The sequence below is a fragment of the Mobula birostris genome, chromosome 7, assembly GCF_030028105.1.
Source record: "Mobula birostris isolate sMobBir1 chromosome 7, sMobBir1.hap1, whole genome shotgun sequence".
Taxonomy (NCBI): domain Eukaryota; kingdom Metazoa; phylum Chordata; class Chondrichthyes; order Myliobatiformes; family Myliobatidae; genus Mobula; species Mobula birostris.
This window is the reverse complement of record NC_092376.1, coordinates 17,756,359-17,774,863: the sequence shown is the minus strand read 5'-3', so window position 1 is coordinate 17,774,863 and position 18,505 is coordinate 17,756,359. Positions and strand designations below refer to the sequence as shown.

The following is an 18,505-nucleotide window of genomic DNA, read 5'->3' as shown; positions in this document are numbered from 1 at the left end:
TCCTTGCACTTTATTTGTTGACCTGCAATACACTTACTCTATTGCCACCACACTATACTCTGCAGTCTGTTTTCTTTTTACTGCTTCAATGTACTTAATGGAATGATCTTCCTTGATAGCATACTCTCAAAAGCTCTTCACTGTCTCTCAGTACATGTGACAACAGCAAACCAATAACAGTACCAATACCAGATCATTTGAGAGGGAGATTAGTGGCAGGCCTCATCCACAATGGAGCTACCATGAGGGTAGTGAGCAGTGAGATTGAGATTCCGTCCTTGTGTATTGAGTCTGATAGGGAGGGCTCTTCTCACCAAGATCTAATCATAGTCTTGTGCTTGTTTGAGAGTTCACCTGATGAGTTATCTTGCCAAACAAAGACACAAGAGACAGTAGAAGCTGAAATCTGGGCTGTTAAAATGCTGGAGCAATTCAGCAGGTCAAGCAGAAAGTAAGGAGGGAAAATATGGTTGATTTTTCAGGACTTTTGCTGATTGGCATTGATGGTCTTCTCAGGGAATTATCCAATAGGGTCCACCATCTCCTTTTCCCACAGGGTGTTGAGGATATTTCATGCAGACACTGCCTGCCTGACTTGTGGTGAGAGGTGTTTACCAACATAAACTTTTGTACGAGGGGATAAGTGGTTCAGTGGAATCCAATGGAAAGGAAAGTTTCCTAGCAACCAAGGGTCCCATGCCCAGACCCATGTCTACCAAACTCAATAATAGATAGAACCTCAAAATTTATTGCCCTTGGTATTTGCCTACCCATTTTCTGTGCACATCTCAACATAACCGCAGACGAGAAATATCCATCAGCATGGAGACTACACTAGGTTCATTTTCCCTCCTCTGGCATAAGATTTGCTGCTCAGAGGTTGGACAAACTTGGTTGTTTCCTCTGGAGCAGTGCAGGTTGAAGAGGAACCTGATAGAAGTACGTACGATTATGAGAGAATAGGAAAAGCAGAAAGAGTACACAGTCAGAATATTTATTCCTGGATCAAAATATCTTATACTGGAGAGTATGCATTTAAGGTAAGACAGGGTAAGTTAAAAGTTAGATATGAGAGGCAAGTTTTTTTTATACAGTGTGTAGTAGGTACCTGGAATGTACAGCCAGACGTGGTGATGGATGTAAATATGATTGAGGCATTTAAGGGGCTCTCAGATAGGCAGGTGGATATGCTAGAATAAAGGATTTGAACATTGTGTAGGCAGATGAAGTAAGATTAGCTTTGTTTAATTAATTGGGCACTACTTTGTTGGCTGAAGTAGTGCTCTATTTTCTATGATCTACAGATGAAATGGAAGTATTTCAGGTGTAGGCTTTACGTGTCAATCAGGTTCTTTCCTATGGTCAAGAAGGAGAGCCACCACCACGCTTTCAGTTTTTGTTTCTGTGCTGTTCCTTATTGTTTGGTGATTACCCCAGTTCCTCCTCCTTTCATGGCTCAGCTTGGGACGGTCCAAGACGGAGTTCAGTGCAGTGCAAGACATAGAAAATTAATATAAGTTACAATAGAAATAAATAATGAATACATAAATAAATAGGTAGATGGATAGATAGAAAAATAGATAGATAAATAAATAGACAGGTAGTGCTAAAGAGGAATATTGCGATAACTTCATGGGTTCATGGGCTGTTCAGAAATCTGATGTCAAAGAGAGAGAAGCTGTTCCTAAAGTATTCAGGCTCCTCTAGTTCTCTCTAATGGTAGTAATATGAAGAGGACATGTCTTGGATGGTGAGAGTCCTTAATGATCGATGCTGCCTTCTTGAACCACCCCTTTTTGAAGATCTCCTCAGCAGTGGGGAGGGTAGTGCCTGTGATGGAGCTGGCTGAGTCCACGGCCCTCTGCAGCCTCTTTCAATCCTGTGCATCGGAGCCTCCACACCAGGCGGTGATGCAAGCAGTCAGAATGCTCTCCACCGTTTATCTGTAGACGTTTGTAAGAGTGTTTGCTGATATTCAATATCTCCTTAAATTCCGAATGAAGTATGACAGCTGGCATGCCTTTTTTGTGATTGAATCAAAATTTTGGACCCGGGGGATATAACAGCAGGATAGAAACTGTTCTCTAGCCTGAATTTTGTTCCTTCTGCCCAGTGGGAGGGAGGTGAAGAGAGAATGTCCAGGGTGGGAGCAGTCATTGATTATGTTGCCTGCTATTGAGACAGCGAGCAGTATGGACAGAGTCCATGGAGGAGAGTCTGGTTTCTGTGATGTGATGAGCTCTCTGCAGTTTCAGGCAGAGCAGTTGCCATATCAAACTATGGTATATTCAAGTGGGATGCTCTACCAGTTGTGTACAGTGCCAACAACTCTCAAAAGTCCCAACACCATCCAGGACAAAGCCCACTTTGTTGGCATCCCATGAAGCATCACGAGCATTCGTTCCTTCCAGCTCAGTGCACGCCATCTACAAAGTGCACTGCAGTTATTCTCCAAGACTACTTCAACAGTGTCACTGAAGCTCACATCTACAACTTTCAATATTTCATAGGTTTCAGTGAAATCCCCTGCACCATTCTTCTAAACTCCATCAAGTACAGGCCCAGAGCCATCAAACATTCCTAAATATGTAAACCTTTATATCCTCAGGATTATTCTTGTGGACCCCCTCTGGACCCACACCAATGCCAGCACATCCTTTCTTTGATAAGGGTCCCAAAACTGCTCACAATACTCCAATTGCGGTCAGACAAACAGCTTATAAAGACTCTGCATTACATCCTTGCTTTTGTATTCTTAAAATACATTTCATGTGCTGTACTATTGCAATTGTCTGATCTTTGCAAGGAAATGTGGTAATGAGTTAACACAATGACAGATTTTTGTTTTATTATTTGCAGGAAAAGAAGAGGCAGTTTCCACAATTTTGAAAATCTTTGCTGTGACCATAATTATTATAGTTCTGATGGTGCTACTGCTGATGTTTATTTGTAAAAGGTAAGCTTCTTGTTGACTTCTGCTTGTTATTCACTGATGTGCAGGAGAGGATTCAAATGATTGTGCTAAATGAGGAGCACCCTGGAATCATTTATCATGCCAGGATTCACTCTATAAGCAAACTCGTTGTTAGTGGAAAATTAACAAACTGCAGATGGTGGAAATCAAAAACAAAAAAAACGGAAAACACTAGAAGGGCTCTGCAGGTCAGGCAGCATCTGCGGAAAGGCAAATAGGTTTATTACTGTCACGTGTACTGCGATACAGTACAGGGTGGCACAGTAGCCTAATGGTCAGCACAACACCTTGCAGTACAGATTTAATCCTGGCCTAACCCCTGATTTAATCCTAGCCTAATTTACAATGGGACAATTTACAATGACCAACTAACCTACAAACAGGTACGTCTTTGGACTGAGGGAGGAAAGCGGAGCACCCGGAGGAAACCTACGTGGTCATGGGGAGAACATCCAAACTGCTTACAGACAGCGGCAGGAATTGAACCCGGGTCACTAGTGCTGTAGAGTGTTGTGCTAACCACTATGCTACCATGCCACCCCATACAGTGCCTTACGTAAACATCCACCTCACTCTTTATGTCAACCTGCCAGTCTTCAGCCCATGCCATTCAGACCACGTGCTAATATTACTTCATGACTGTATGTGCTGGATCATGACTATATGTGCTGTTATTTGTACCTTGGCCCCAGAGAAACAATGTTTCATTTAGCTGTATATATGCATACCGTTGAATGACAATAACCTAGATCCTGGCGGTAAGTACATTCAGGCTGTTTTTTCCCACCTGTTGGAAGGTGGAGATGTTGACTGCCTTGCTGAGGCAGCGAGAAGTGTGGACAGTCTATGAAAGGGAGCTGCATCCACAAGTCACTGCATTTCTTGCAGTCTCAGGCAGAGTATTTGCCATGGCAACATGGATGCTCTCTGAACAGTTATTGTCTCAGTGTTTCAGGTTGAAGACACCTTGTCAGACTCTCTGACCTGAGGGATGAACTCTCTTTTTCCTCCTCACAGATGTAGCCTGACCTGCTCATGATTGTTTTTTCAGCCCACTGCTAGCACTGGCTCACTGATAAACATATGAGAAGAGTTCCATGTCTTTGGGTCTGTACTGACAGGAGTTTAGAACAATCAGGGGTGAACTCATATGAGGAATGTTTCCTATAGTGGGAAAGTCTAGGACCGGAGGGCACATCCTCAGAATACAAGGACACCCCTTTAGAACAGAGAAGAGAAGGAATTTTTTTAGCCAGATGCTGATGAATCTGTGGAAGCCGGCTGTGAAGATCAAATCATTGGGTATATTCAAAGTGGAGGTTGGTAGGTTCTTGGTGAGTCAAGGCATCAAAGGTTTCAGGGAGAAGGCAAGAGAATAGAATTTAGAGGGATAGTAAATCAGTCATAATGGAATGACTGAGCAGACTTGATAGGCCAAATACCCTAATTCTGCTGCTATGGTTTATGGTCTGATATTACATAAAAACATATGACATTTGCTTACTGGGTGGTTTAAAAAAAAAACGGTTTTTGGGGTTCAGGAGCTGTAATGTTGAATCAGGTTCACAAGTCTAGCGAGTGAGACAGAAAACACTCTCTGTGAGTATTTATCTACAAACAGTAAAAATTCAATGAAACATTCATGTTCCCCAAGTTACAGACAGTACAAGGCTGAATATTCAACAAATATACTTAAGGAAATGTGCATGCACAGCATACCTTCTCAATGATCATCTGTTTCAAAGGGATAGTTGAAACTGGACACCAGGCAGCTATCCAATGGGAAAAGCAGCTACAGTTTCTAAATTAACCAATCAAGACAGAAGTGACTTTTGACACTCGGAATAAGCCATAACACCCACAGGACAGGAGCTGAAACACTTGTTCCAGGGTAGCTAACCTCACATCATCTCTTTTTTTAACACGGAGCGACACAGTAGAGGCTCTCCAGCTCTTGATGTTGCTTTTGAGCAGGGAGGTTGTTCAAATACCAGGCCGTGAGAAACGCCTCATAACAAATTCAAGGAGCACTGTACTGTTGGAAGTGCAAGCTATTCAGCTGGAATCTTGGTGAGCATGGATCAGTTGGGAGTCCCGGTGAGCATGGATCAGTTGGGAGTCCCGGTGAGCATGGATCAGTTGGGAATCTTGGTAAGCATAGATCAGTTGAGTCAAACGGCCTGCTTCTGTGCCGTAGCACTCTATTGATTCACAATATACAAATCATAATACATAAGCTATCAACAATTAGTGCAAACGTCAATAATCAAACTTAAATAAATGTGAACATAACGAACAGGCTAAGTAATTAGCAACAGAACAAGGGGAGCAGGAGAGACCACTTAACGGATGTTGTGCAGGGACTTTTTGGGTGATACACCTGAGTGAGTTTTGTTGAAGCTGGATAGCTACAGAAAGAAAGCTTCAGGGATGATGTGTTCTCCTGGTGGTGATTGGGCTTCTCCCGATGGCAAATTGGTGAATAGGTGACGGCTAGGGTGGGTGGAGTCAGCCATAATTTTTCCAGCTCTTTACTTCGCTCTGATGATAAACAGGTCTTAGAAAAATAGAGAGCTATGGGTAACTCTAGGTAATTTCTAAAGTAAGTACGTGTTCGGCACAGCATTGTGGGCCGAAGGGCCTGTATTGTGGCTGTAGATTTTCTATCTTCTATGTCTTCTAATGTCAGTAGCTAACAGCCAATGATCTTCTCCACTGAGCGGGCCACTCACTGCCACCTGGACCTGGAGAGAGAGGAGGCTGCAGGAAACCAAACGGTGATAGAGGTGGTCACAACACTCTCAAAGATGGCTGTGTAAAAATTCATCAGGATACGCTCTGATTTGTTAAGTTTCCTAAGCTGGCAGAGAAAGAACAATCTCTGCTGGGCTTTTCTAGTGAGGAGCATGACATGCTTATAATCTTCCAGCAAAGTCCCAGAGCACAGAAACGAGCTCCTCAGTACACTGCTTCCATGATGACCTAGAGTACACTAATTCCATTTCCTCTCATAAGCCTCACGTGTTTCGGTGTTTTCATCTTAACAACAGTAATCATATCCACTTCCATCACCTCTTCTTGCAGAACATAAAGGTGAAAAGTTTCAGGGGAAAATGAGGGGGAACTTCTTCAGTTAAAGGGTTGTGAGAGTGTGTAACAAGCTGCCAGCACAAGTGGTGCTTGCGAGCCTGATTTCAGTGCTCAAGAGAAGTTTGGATAGGTACATGGATGGTGAGCGTATGAAGGGTTATGGTTCAGGTGCAGGTCAATGGGACTAGGCAGGTTAAATGGTTCAGCACAGATTAGGTGGGTCAAAGGGCCTGTGTTTGTGCTGTGCTTCTGTATGACTATATAACATTCCAGTCAGCAACTACTCCCTGTGTCGGGGAAAAAATACTTAAAACATACAGCATAGAACATTACAGCCTAGTGCAGGCCCTTTGGCATATGATGTTGTTCAAACTTCCAGGTCAATCTAACCCTTCCCTCCCACACAGCCCTCTATTTTTTGCCCTACAAATCCTTTTTAAAGCTCCTTCCTCTCACCTTAAATCAATGTCCTCTTGTTTTCTGGTAGATTTACCATGGGATAAGATTTGACCTCTCTCTCCTATCTGTGCCTCTCATAATCTGATATATAAGGAGCCTCCTTTGCTCCAAGGAAAACAAACACAGTCTCTTTCAAGTTCTTCACCCTAATGAGATCCCTCCTAACTAGGAAATGTTCTGCTAAATATCCCATTTACTTCTCCGAGGATAGTCAGCTTGTCGTAGTGGAGAGGCTTGTGAGATCTTGAGATCCTAAGAGCGATGCCATCAGGAGCATAGCTCCTGATAGATCATCCACAGTGGTAAGGTCAAGCAGGAGGTTCCAGATAAAGAGCAATAGAGCCAAGACCTCGATGGTGGACCTGGCTGAAGATGATGACACATCTCAATGGCAATAAAGGTGAAGGAAGGCTGCAGCAGTGAAGTTGTCTTGGACACCATGCCAGTGCACCTTGACTCTGATCTGTCAAGGACTGTGTGGTGGCTGCCCATCTTTCAGCCTCCCTATCTTAAACAATAGGTATTCTCCATTAAGGGAGTAATCCTTTGGAAGATCGCTCGACTCGAGTGATTATACCACTACTAAATATCCTATGCATTCTCTCCAGAACAAAGGCATCCTTATAGTATAGAGATCAGAGCTGTGTGCAATAAATGGTTGATGTTTCTTTCAGTGCTTTTCCCTGGCAATGGCCCAACAAACAGAGTGCCAATGGTTACACAATGAACATGTTTTCTAATAGATTTTGCAGTTAGGGTGTGGATTGTACTGCCAGGTTCAATTACAGACTTCAAAATGAAGCTTGGAGACGAACGAAAAGGAAAAGGATTAGCAGGGAGAGAGTAAAAAATTGAGATTACTTGGACCAATCCTGAATAGAGTTAGAATGAGATGAATAGCTTCCTTCCTTGATCCTCGCGAACTAAGAGTTATGTTGAAAAGGCAGATAGGTTCAAAGTTCAAGCTTCATATATTTATTATCAAAATACATATATGTCTCCATATACAATACTGCGCAAAAGTCTTGAGTACTTGTAAAAAAAAATCTGTAAAGCAAGGATACTTTCAAAAAGAATGAATTGTAAAGTTTCTAAATATCAAAAAATTCTGCAAAGAGCAGTAAACAGTAAAAATCTAAATCAAATCAATATTTGGTGTGACCGCCCTTCGCCTTTAAAACTGCATCAATTCTCTTAGGTAGACTGTTGTGAAGTTTTATAAATAATAAAAAAAATGGCTGGTAGGTTGTTCCAAGTATCTTGGAGAACTTGCCACAGTTCTTCTGCAGACTTTGGCTGCCTCACTGTTTCTGTCTCTTCAAATCCCGGAAAGTAATCCCGGAAAGCTTTGATGATGTTCAGATCAGGGCTCTGTGGAGGCCACACAATCTGAAGCCATATAAAAAGTATAAGGTGCCTAAGACTTTTGCACAGTACTGTGCTACTCAGAGATTAATTTCTCCTTCTCCTAGTTATGCTTCATATGCTGTGTTCTTTTCAGGACAACTTCCATGAATGGATACTGTATCTGCAAATACCGAACACCCCTGTATAGAGATAAGTGTGCCACAGAAAAGGAGGGCAGAAAGCAAATTTTACATAGATTGTGCTTTTTCTAACTGGTTATATTTGAGTAGTAGGGTTGGATGGAAGAAATGTTATTAAATCACTCCATTTAGATATTTTTATACTTCTAGGTGCAAGATACTGGAATACCTGTGTCCAGAAGTCCCTGATCCGAAACAGAAATTTAAGGGTCTGTTTGAGAATTATGACGGAGAATTTCAGGTAATCAACAATAGAAATCTCGTTTACTTTTGATTCGTGCATCCAGAATAATAATGCGGCTGGCAAAATTTTTTTAATGCAAACAAACTCGAATGGTGAATTTTATTTCGAGTGCTGTTCAAAATAAGTCTGAGGAAGATGGAGAACAGGCGAGAAGTTATTGTGAGAGGGAAAGAGAGAGAAAAATAAATAAATAAATAGGGATGGGGTAAGAAGGGGCATATTCCATCAGGGTAGCCTCCAACCTGATAGCATGAACATTCATTTCTCTAACCTCTGTTAATGCCACTCCTCCCCTTCTTACCCCATCCCTTATTTATTTATTTGTTTATTTATTTTTCTCTCTCACACTAACCGCTTGCCTGTTCTCCATCTTCCTCTGGTGCTCCCCTCACCCTTTCTTTCTTCCAAGGCCTTCCATCCCATGATACTCCCCCTTCTCCAGCCTTGTATCCCTTTTGCCACTCAACTTCCCAGTTCTTGGCTCCATCCCTCTCCTTCCTGTCCTCTCTCATCATTTCGGATCTCCCCCTTCCCCTCCCACTTTCAAATCTCTTGCTAGCTCTTCCTTCAGTTAGTCCTGACGAAGGGTCTCGGCCCGGAACGCCGACCGTACTTCTTCCCATAGATGCTGCCTGACCTGCTGCGTTCACCAGCATTTTGTGTGTGTTGCTTGAATTTCCAGCATCTGTAAATTTTCTCGTGTTTGCGTTTTTAAATGACATATAGTGATTAGCAGTTCTGTGAGTGAAAATGCCTTGTTAATGACAGAGGTCAGAGGTTCAAGCTGACAGGATGGCGACAGTAACTCAAATTACCATGCATTTCAACAGTGGCGTGCAGAAGAGCACCTCTGAACACACAACATGTTTAATTTTGAAGTGGGTGGGCTGGAGCAGAAGACCACCAACATGCACTCAGCGGATAGCCCAGCGCATCTGTAGACGTGAACTTCCCTTTGTTCAGGACATTTACAGAGACAGGTGCATAAAAAGGGCCCGAAGAATCATTGGGGACCCGAGTGACCCCCACCACGAACTGTTCCAGCTACCACCATCCAGGAAATGGTACCGTAGCTCTGGGACAGCTGCTTCCACCAGGCCATCAGACCTATTAGTTTACACCGATACAATTGTACTTCTATGCTATACTGACGGTCCTGTTGTACACACTATTTATTACAATATACTATAAGTTGCACATTGCACATTTAGATGGAGGCATAATGTAAAGATTTTTACTCATGTATGTGAAAGATATAAGAAATAAAGTCAATTCAATTCAATTTAATTCAGTTCAATTCAAGTTTATTAGGTACTTCCTGTACCTAATAAAATAGTCACTGCGTGTATATTGAACAGACTGTGAATGAAAGTGGTTGATGCAGGTATGATTGCAACATTTAAACCCTACTTGAACGGGTATATGAATAGGAAAGGTGTAGAGAGGTATCAGCCAGGCAGGGGCAGTAGACATCTTGGTCAGCATGGAAGATTTGAAATGAAATATCTTTGTTGTCATTGCATAGTACAATTTGTCATACACCAATACAGCGAAAATGAGTTTGCAACTCCCAAACTCAATGCTATAAAACAACAAATAAAATAAATAAACAATAAATAAAGTCAAGTAACCAGCCAGTGGGCTTGTTTCTGCACTGTATTGCTCTGTAACACTGACATTCTATGCCCACTGCGTGTATGCACATGATCTTCTGCTGCTGTGGCCCATCCACTAGGTTGTTTGAGTTACTGTCACCTTCCTGTCAACTTAAACCAACCTGGCCATTCTCCTCTGATCTCTCCAATTAATAATGCATTTTCATACACAGAACTGCCACTCACTGGATTTCTTTTGTTGCTTTTTGAACCATTCTCTGTAAACTTTAGAGACTGCTGTGTGTGAAAATCCCAGGAGATCAGAATTTTCAGAGATTCTCAAACCACCCTGTCTGGCACCAACAATCGTTCCACAGTCAAAGTCACTCAGATCACATTTCTTCCACGTTCTGATGGTTGGTCTGAACAACAACTGAATCTCTTAACCTTATCTGCACTTTTTTTGCATTAATTTGATGATTAGATATTTGCATTAACGAGCAGGTGTACGGGTGTGGCCACTGACTGTATTTACAGATGAAAATAAATAACAATTCCATCCACTGAAACAAAATTTTGCTGTAAGTCTCCTCTCTATAATGGATAACTTGGTGTGTTAGTGACATACCCTTTGTCTCAGCGATAATATGTAATACTATTCCTTTTTATTTTCTACAGAAATGGACTAATGCCTCTTACCCGGAGACAATTGACCCCAAAGAATGTGACATAGTTATTGTTGAAGACTAGAATCTCTAATGTGGATCTGGAGAAATAGTAACTGTACCAGTTTTTGTTAACATGTAAAAGAAATTGAAGCATCTGTACCACTCCAGGTAGATGCCCTGTGGGGAGATTGGACCAGGAATTGCTGTCTCCCTCTGCCCTAGCTCGGATATACTTAACACAAGAGATTCTGCAGATACTGGAAATTCAAGGTAGCATGCACAAAATGCTGGAAGACCTCAGCAGGTTAGGCAGCATCTACGGAGCGGAATAAAGAGTTGATATTTCAGGTTGAGACCATTCATTAGGACTGGAGGTATTTTGTCATCTTCCACCATCCTTCCCAGATCTGATGAAAGGTCTCAGCCCAAAACATCGACTGTTTATTCCTCTCCATAGGTACTGGGTGACCTGCTGAGTTCCTCCAGTATTTTGTTTATGTGTTACCCAGGTGTCATTGCTTTGATCAACTTTGTTATCAAAATGTCTTGGCATAGGTTTCTGACTTACCTGAGGAATTGTATCAATATCAATGTGACCTTTAGTTTTTGTTGTTCCCCTCCTGGTAAAACAGGAACCAAATCAAGGACCATGTGAGAAACCTTAAGGAGTTCCTGCTCACCGTTGATCTTCTGGTTGTTTGTTGTGTCCTCCCTGCCCATTTATTTGTTTTGCTCTTTTTTTTAACCTAAGTAATTCTGAGAAAATTACTCAGAATTTCTGAGAAGGAAAACTGAAGAGCTATGTAGGAGGGGACGGTTAGATTGGTCTTCGAGTAGGTAAAATTTCAGTACAGCATTGTGGGCCGAAGGGCTACACTGTGCTCTCTGTTCTACGTGTAAATCTTGGAATGCATGTTTGGGGGAATTCATATAGGCAATAATGAATATAGCAAGAAATGATTTATTGGGGGAAATTTGCATCTTTAAAAGTCGATAAATCATCATAGTTGAAAAAAAATACCAAGCCCTCAACAGAAACAAGGAAGTGAGTGGTAAGAGTCCTGAGAAAGAAAAATGAGGACTATTTGTGAGGGAAAGTTTAGATTGATCTTAGAGTAGATTGAAAGTTCAGCACAATATTGTGGGCCGAATGGCCTGTACTGTTCCATATTCCTTGTTTTATAGTCTATGTTCTAAAATTGTTTCTCTTTCAACTTGCAGTTTATAGTGACTATGCCTCCCATTATTCCAATGACAGTTGTGTGGTTACAACGTGGGGTCCGATCAAGTAGCCCCATGGTATGGGGTCTTCATCAAGAGCATTTCACCCTAACCCCTCGCACAATATGTAGCCCGTCCTCCATTTCCATCCCACTTACATCATCCCCACATCTCCACGACAACCCTGCTGCTCCCTGTGCAGTTGTCACGGAAACTCATCTTCGGTAAAGCTGACCTTCTTCCCAGCAGGCATGTGTGAATAGCACAGTTCAACTGGCCACTGCTCCCTGTAATCACAAGTCCTTTGGCATTCCTGGGAGATGACCAGCTAGTGAAAGTGACTCCTTAAAGTCCAGACATCCCAACTCCAAAGTTCAATTTTTGTAGACCCCTCTGCTCCCCCCATATTTGGTCCTGGCGCTATGCACAGTGTACAATTAATGCACAGAAGTTCACGTCAAGTTGCAGATGGGTTGGAGCCAGAACATTTGCTGCACAAGAAAATAACTGTAAACAACAGATCTGAGTCCCTCCAGCATTTTGTGTGTGTTCCTCTGGATTTCCAGCACCTGTGGAATCTCTTGCGTTTAAATTTTACATATTTAATCCATCCTTAATTACTTTCCTGTTATGCGGATTGTATCTCGGCTGCTGAAATGAATTACACAGCTCTTTCTTATTTGCTGTCGGCTGCAGTTTGCAGTAAGGTGGCTCAGCTTGACACAGGAGTACTTGTATCTCACATAGAAGGGACACAAAACAACCATATCCTAAGCAAATAGGTGTTAACCACGTGCACAGTGGATCAATTTAAGACGTCCGTGGAGGAATGCTGCTGACTACAGTATGCTAGGCTGCAGAAATATGTGCTGAGGGATGCACTGAGGCCTGGGCAGCCACTGCAAGAGTTCTGTGGGAAAGGGCCACATGATAGGGTACATCCATGATTGGACAGGAAGGGGCCTGGTTGGGTGAGGAAGCCTTTCAAATTATTGTGGTAGTGTTCCACCACGAGTGACAACAGTCCTTGTGTTTATATAGAATGTAATAGAACAGTACTGAAAACACTGACTATGAATCTAAGAACAAAAAGGCACTATGGTTTATGGTTTATTTGTGTAAATAATTCTATTATGAATAAAGTTTATTTTGTTTAAAAAAAAACTAAAGTAGAATTTATCCATTAAAATTCCATCCCACAGGAATATTTTCTCTCAGTTCTCTCAGTTGTCCGGTGCCGAAGAAGAGCAAGGTGGCATGCCTGAATGACTATTGACCTGTGGCTCTGACATCAATTACTATGAAGTGCTTCGAGCGATTGGTTATGGCACACATCAACCACAGCCTACCAATCAACCTTGACGCTTTGCAATTCACCTACTGGAGTAACAGGTCAACGGCAGATGCCATCTCTCTGGCCCTACATTCCTCCTTAGAACACTTGGAGAATAAAGACACATATGTGAGGCTCCTTTTCATTGACTACAGCTCTGCCTTTAATACCATCATTCCAAATAAACTGATTCCTAAGCTCTGGAACCTGGGCCTTAGCACTCAGATCTGCAGCTGGATATTCAGCTTCCTTACAGACAGGACACAGGCTGTAAAAATAGGGGACAAGCTCTCCTCTACAATCACTCTGAGCACCGGTGCCCCACAAGGCTGTATACTCAACCCCCTGCTGTATACCCATGATTGTGTAGCCAAGTTTCCACTGAACTCAATATATAAGTTTGCTGATGACACCACAATTGTAGGCCGTATCTCGGGTAATGATGAATTTGAGTACAGAGAGGAAATTAAGAGCCTGGAGGCATGGTGCGAAGACAATAACCTATCCCTCAACGTCAGCAAGGCGAAGGAATTGGTTGTTGACTTCAGAAGAAGTAGCAGACCACACGACCCCATTTACATCGGTGGTGCGCAAGTGAAACAGGTCAAAAGTTTTAAGCTCCTCGGGGTCAATATCACAAATGACCTGACTTGGTTCAACCAAGCAGAGTCCACTGCTAAGAAGGCCCACCAGAGCTTTTACTTCCTGAGAAAGCTAAAGAAATTTGGCCTGTCCTCTAAAACCCTCACTAATTTTTATAGATGCACCATAGAAAGCATTCTTCTAGGGTGCATCACAACCTGGTATGGAAGTTGTCCTGTCCAAGACTGAAAGAAGCTGCTGAAGATCGTGAACAATGCGCAGCACATCACACAAACCAATCTTCTGTCCTTGGACTCACTTTACACCGGCACGCTGTCGGAGCAGTGCTGCCAGGGTAATCAAGAGCACGACCCACCCAGCCAACACACTTTTCGTCCTCTTCCCTCCGGGAGAAGGCTCAGGAGCTTGAAGACTCGTACGGCCAGATTTGGGAACAGCTTCTTTCCAACTGTGATAAGACTGCTGAACGGATCCTGACCCGGATCTGGGCCATACCCTCCAAATATCCGGACCTGCCTCTTGGGTTTTTTTGCACTACCTTACTTTCCCTTTTCTATTTTCTACTTATGATTTATAATTTAAATTTTTAATATTTGGTATCGATTTGTACTCCAGGGAGCGCGAAGCGCAGAATCAAATATCGCTGTGATGATTGTATGTTCTAGTATCAATTCTTTGGTGACAATAAAGTATAAAGTAAATGATCGCATGTTAGAACTCAAAGGAAGAGAAGGGCAAATGCTTAGTATTCTGGACAATATTTACACTCAGTGTCCATGGTATTTGTTACCTCTGTACATCTTTCTAATGCTAGTCACATGATCAAGTGGTTTAGTTGTTCTGACCAAACACTTGAATAGGCAAGGAATGACTTTAACCATGGAATGATTGTTGGTGCCAAGACAGGGTGATATGGGTCTCTCAGAAACGGCGGATCTCCTGGGATTTTCATGCGCAATGGTCTCTAGAGTTTACAGAGAACGGGGCGAGAAATGAAAAACAGTTAGTGGGCGGCAGTACTGTGTGTGAAAATGCCTTGTTAATGACGGAGACCATAAAGCCATAAGATATAGGAGCGGAATTAGGCCACTTGACCCACTGAGTCTGCTCCACCGTTTCATCATGGCTGATCCAATTTTCCTCTCAGCCCCAATCTCCTGCCTTCCCCTCCCCCCCACCCTTTCATGCCCCCAACAAATCAAATATCTATCAATCTCTGCCATAAATATGCATAAAGACTAGACCTCTACAGCTGCCTCTGGCAATGAATTCCACAGATTCACCACTCTCTGCCTGAAAGAATTCCTCCCCACCTCCATTCTAAAAGGATGCCCTCTATTCTGAGGCTGTGACCTTTGGTCTTAGGCATTCCCAGCATCGGAAGCATCCTCTCCACATCCACTCTATCAAGGCCTTTCACTATTCAATGGATATAAATTAGGTCACCCCTCATTCTTCTGAATTCTAGTCATTTCAGATCCAGAGCCATCAAATGCTCTTCATATGACAAGCCTTTCAATCCTGGAATCATTTTTGTGAACCTCCTCTGAACCCTCTGCAGTTTCAACATATCACATCCTTTCCAAGATAAGGTGCTCCAAAATGCTCACAATAGTCCAAGTAAGGCCACACCAGTGCTTTATAAAGTCTTAACATTGTATCCTTGCTTTTATATTCTAGTCCTCCTGAAATGAATGAAAACGTCACATTTTCCTTCCACACTACAGACTCAACCTGCAAATTAACCTTTAGGGAATCATGCACAAGGACTCCCAAGTCCCTTTGTGCCTCTGATTTTTGTACTTTCTCTCCATTTCAAAAATAGTCAACCCTTTCATTATTTCTATCAAAGTGCATGACCATGCACTTCGTGACACAATTCCATCTGCCACTTCGCGGCCCATTCTCCTAATCTATTTAAGTCCTCCTGTAGCCTCTCTACTTCCTCAAAACTACCTGCCCCTCCCCCTGTCTTCATGTTGAGTGCAAACTTTGCAACAAAGCCAAGAATTCCATCATCCAAATCATTGAAATATACTGTAAAAAAGATTTAGTCCCAACACAAACCCCTGTGGAACACCACTAGTCACTGGCAGCCAAACAGAAAAGACTCCTATAATTCCCACACTTTTCTGTCTGCCAATCAGCCACTGCTTTATCCATGCTAGACTCTTTCCTGTAATATCATGGGCTCATAGCTTGTTAAACAGCCTCATGTGTGTCACTTTGTCAAAGGCCTTCTAAAAGTGCAAGTTCACAGCATCAACCGAATCTCCTTTGTTTATCCTACTAGTTATTTCTTCAAAGAATTCCAAAAGATTTGCTAGACAAGATATTCTCTTGAGGAAACCATGCTGACTATGGCCTATTTTATCATGTGCTCCAAGTACCTCGAAACCACATCCTTAAAAATCGACTCAATATCTTCCCAACCACTAAGTCAGACTAACTGGCCTATGGTTTCCTTCCTTCTGCCTCTCTCCCTTCTTGAAGAGTGGAGTGACACTTGCAATTTCCACTCTTCAAGAACCATTCCAAAATCTAGTGACTCTTGAAAGATCATTACTAATAGCTCCACAATCACTTCAGCCACCTCTTTCAGAAACCTAGGGTGTACACCATCTGGTCCAGGTGACTTATCTAACTTTAGGCCTTTCAGTTTCCCAAGGACCTTCTCTCTATTTATGGTAACTTCACACACTTCATGATCCCTGAACCTGGAACTTCCACCATACTGCTAGTGTCTTCCACAGTGAAGACTGATGCAAAATACTTATTCAGTTCTTCCACCATTTTGTTCTCCCCCAGTACTACCTCTCCAGCATTGTTCTCCAGCAGTCTGACATCCACTCTCGCCTTTCTTTTACACTTTATGCATCTGAAGAAACTTTTGTCATCCTCTTTAATATTATTTGCTAGTTTACCTTTCTATTCTATTTTTATCTTCTTAATGACTTTTTTAGTTGTCTTTTGTTGGTTTTTAAAAGCTCCCCAATCCTCTAACTTCCCACTATTTTTGTTCTATTATATGCCCTCTCATAGAAATACAGAAAGCCTACAGCACAATACAGCCCACAATGCTGTGCTGAATATGTACTTATTTTAGAAATTACCTACGGTTACCCATAGCCCTCTATTTTTCTAAGATTTTGAATATTTCTCTCATTGACATTTCTGTTGGCTTAGACTTCTCTTGTTAGCCATGGTTGTGAATTCTTGCCTTTAGAATTCTTTTTCCTCTTTGGGATGTATATATCCTGTGCTTTCCAAATTGCTTCCAGAAATTCCAGCCATTGCATCTCTGCTGTCAACTCTGTCAGTGTTCTTTTCCAATCAATCCTGGCCAACTCCTCTCTCGTGTCTCTGTAAATCCCTTTATTTCAATGTAATACTGATACATCTGACTTTAACTTCTTCTTCTCATAATTCAGGGTGAATTTGATCATATTATGATCACTTGTCCCTAAGGTTTTTTTTACCTGAAGCCTGCTAATGAAATTCCAGTTCATTGCATAACACCCAATCCAGAATAACTGATCTTCTAGAGGGTTCAACCACAAGCTGCTCCAGAAAGCCATCTCATAGGCATTCTAGAAATTCCCCCTCTTGGAATCCAGCTCTATTCTGACCTTCCCAATCTACCTGCATATTGAAACACCCTGTGAATATTGTAACATTTCCCTTTTGGCACGCATTTTCTGCCTCCCATTGCAATTTGCAGACCACGTCCTTACCACTGTTTGGGGGTTCGTATACAACTCCCTTCAGGGATTTTTACCCTTGCAGTTCCTTAGCTCTATCCATAATGATTCAACACCTTCTGACCCTATGTTACCCCCTTTCTAATGATTCTGTTTTTAATCAATATAGCAACACCACCTCCTCTGCCTTTCTGACTGTCCTTTCAATATAATGTGTATCTTTGGGCATTAAGCTCCCGGTTATAATCTTCCTTCAGCTATGATTCAGCGACGCCTGCAATATTATACATGCTAAAATGTAACTGTGCTACAAGTTCATCTACCTTATTCCATAAACTGTGCAACTTCAAATATAATACCTTCAGTCCTGTATTGCCCTATCATCAGCCTCTCCTTGCTTGGAGTCTTACTACACATTGCCTCTGTTTGTAAAGAAGCTACCTCATTTTCAGCACTATTACTCCAATTCTCATCACCCTGCCAAATTAGTTTAAACCTACCCAAACAACTCTAGACAACCTGAGGTCAGAGGAGAGTCGCGAGACTGTTTCAAGCCAATAGCAAGGTAACAGTAACTCAAAAATTCACGCATTACAACAATGACGTACAGAAGAGCATCTCCGAACGCACAACACGTTGAATCTTGAAGTGGTTGAACCACAGCAGCAGTAGACCACATTGGGTTCCACTCCTCTATTTAACAAAGTGGCCACTGCACGTACAGTCTTGGTGCTCTTTAAGTCCTCGTATCATGCTTTGGAAAACTCTATCAAGCCTTAAGTGTTTCAATTGATCCCCAACATCATTAGCTTCTAAGGTGAATATATTTTACACTTCCAAAAATAAGTGATTTTGTCTGGAGTTCCACCTACCTGTTGCTAATCAGAAAAGGGACTGTAAGTGGCAAGTAAAACTTCAAAGTTCAAAGTACATTTATTGTCAAAGTAGAGATACCAGACATCCCACCTCTCCCGGAAGTTCTGGGAGTCTCCCGCATATTAACAGTGGCTCCCTGATGCCCGCAAATTATATACAATATCCCGGAAATCAATTTTTTGAGAGCGAGTGAG

General features: G+C 42.2%; 1 protein-coding gene across 1 annotated transcript in view; it reads left to right on the top strand.

Moving 5' to 3' along the window:
• Positions 1-12,899, top strand: part of LOC140200663 (erythropoietin receptor-like) — a 41,117-nt gene extending 28,218 nt beyond the window's left edge. Inside the window, exons 5-7 of the mRNA XM_072264229.1 lie at positions 2,860-2,956; positions 8,221-8,311; positions 10,588-12,899. Coding sequence (XP_072120330.1) covers positions 2,860-2,956; positions 8,221-8,311; positions 10,588-10,659 — 260 coding nt within the window. The 3' untranslated portion in view covers positions 10,660-12,899. The remainder of the gene's footprint in view (positions 1-2,859; positions 2,957-8,220; positions 8,312-10,587) is intronic.
• The last annotated feature ends 5,606 nt before the right edge of the window (positions 12,900-18,505 follow it).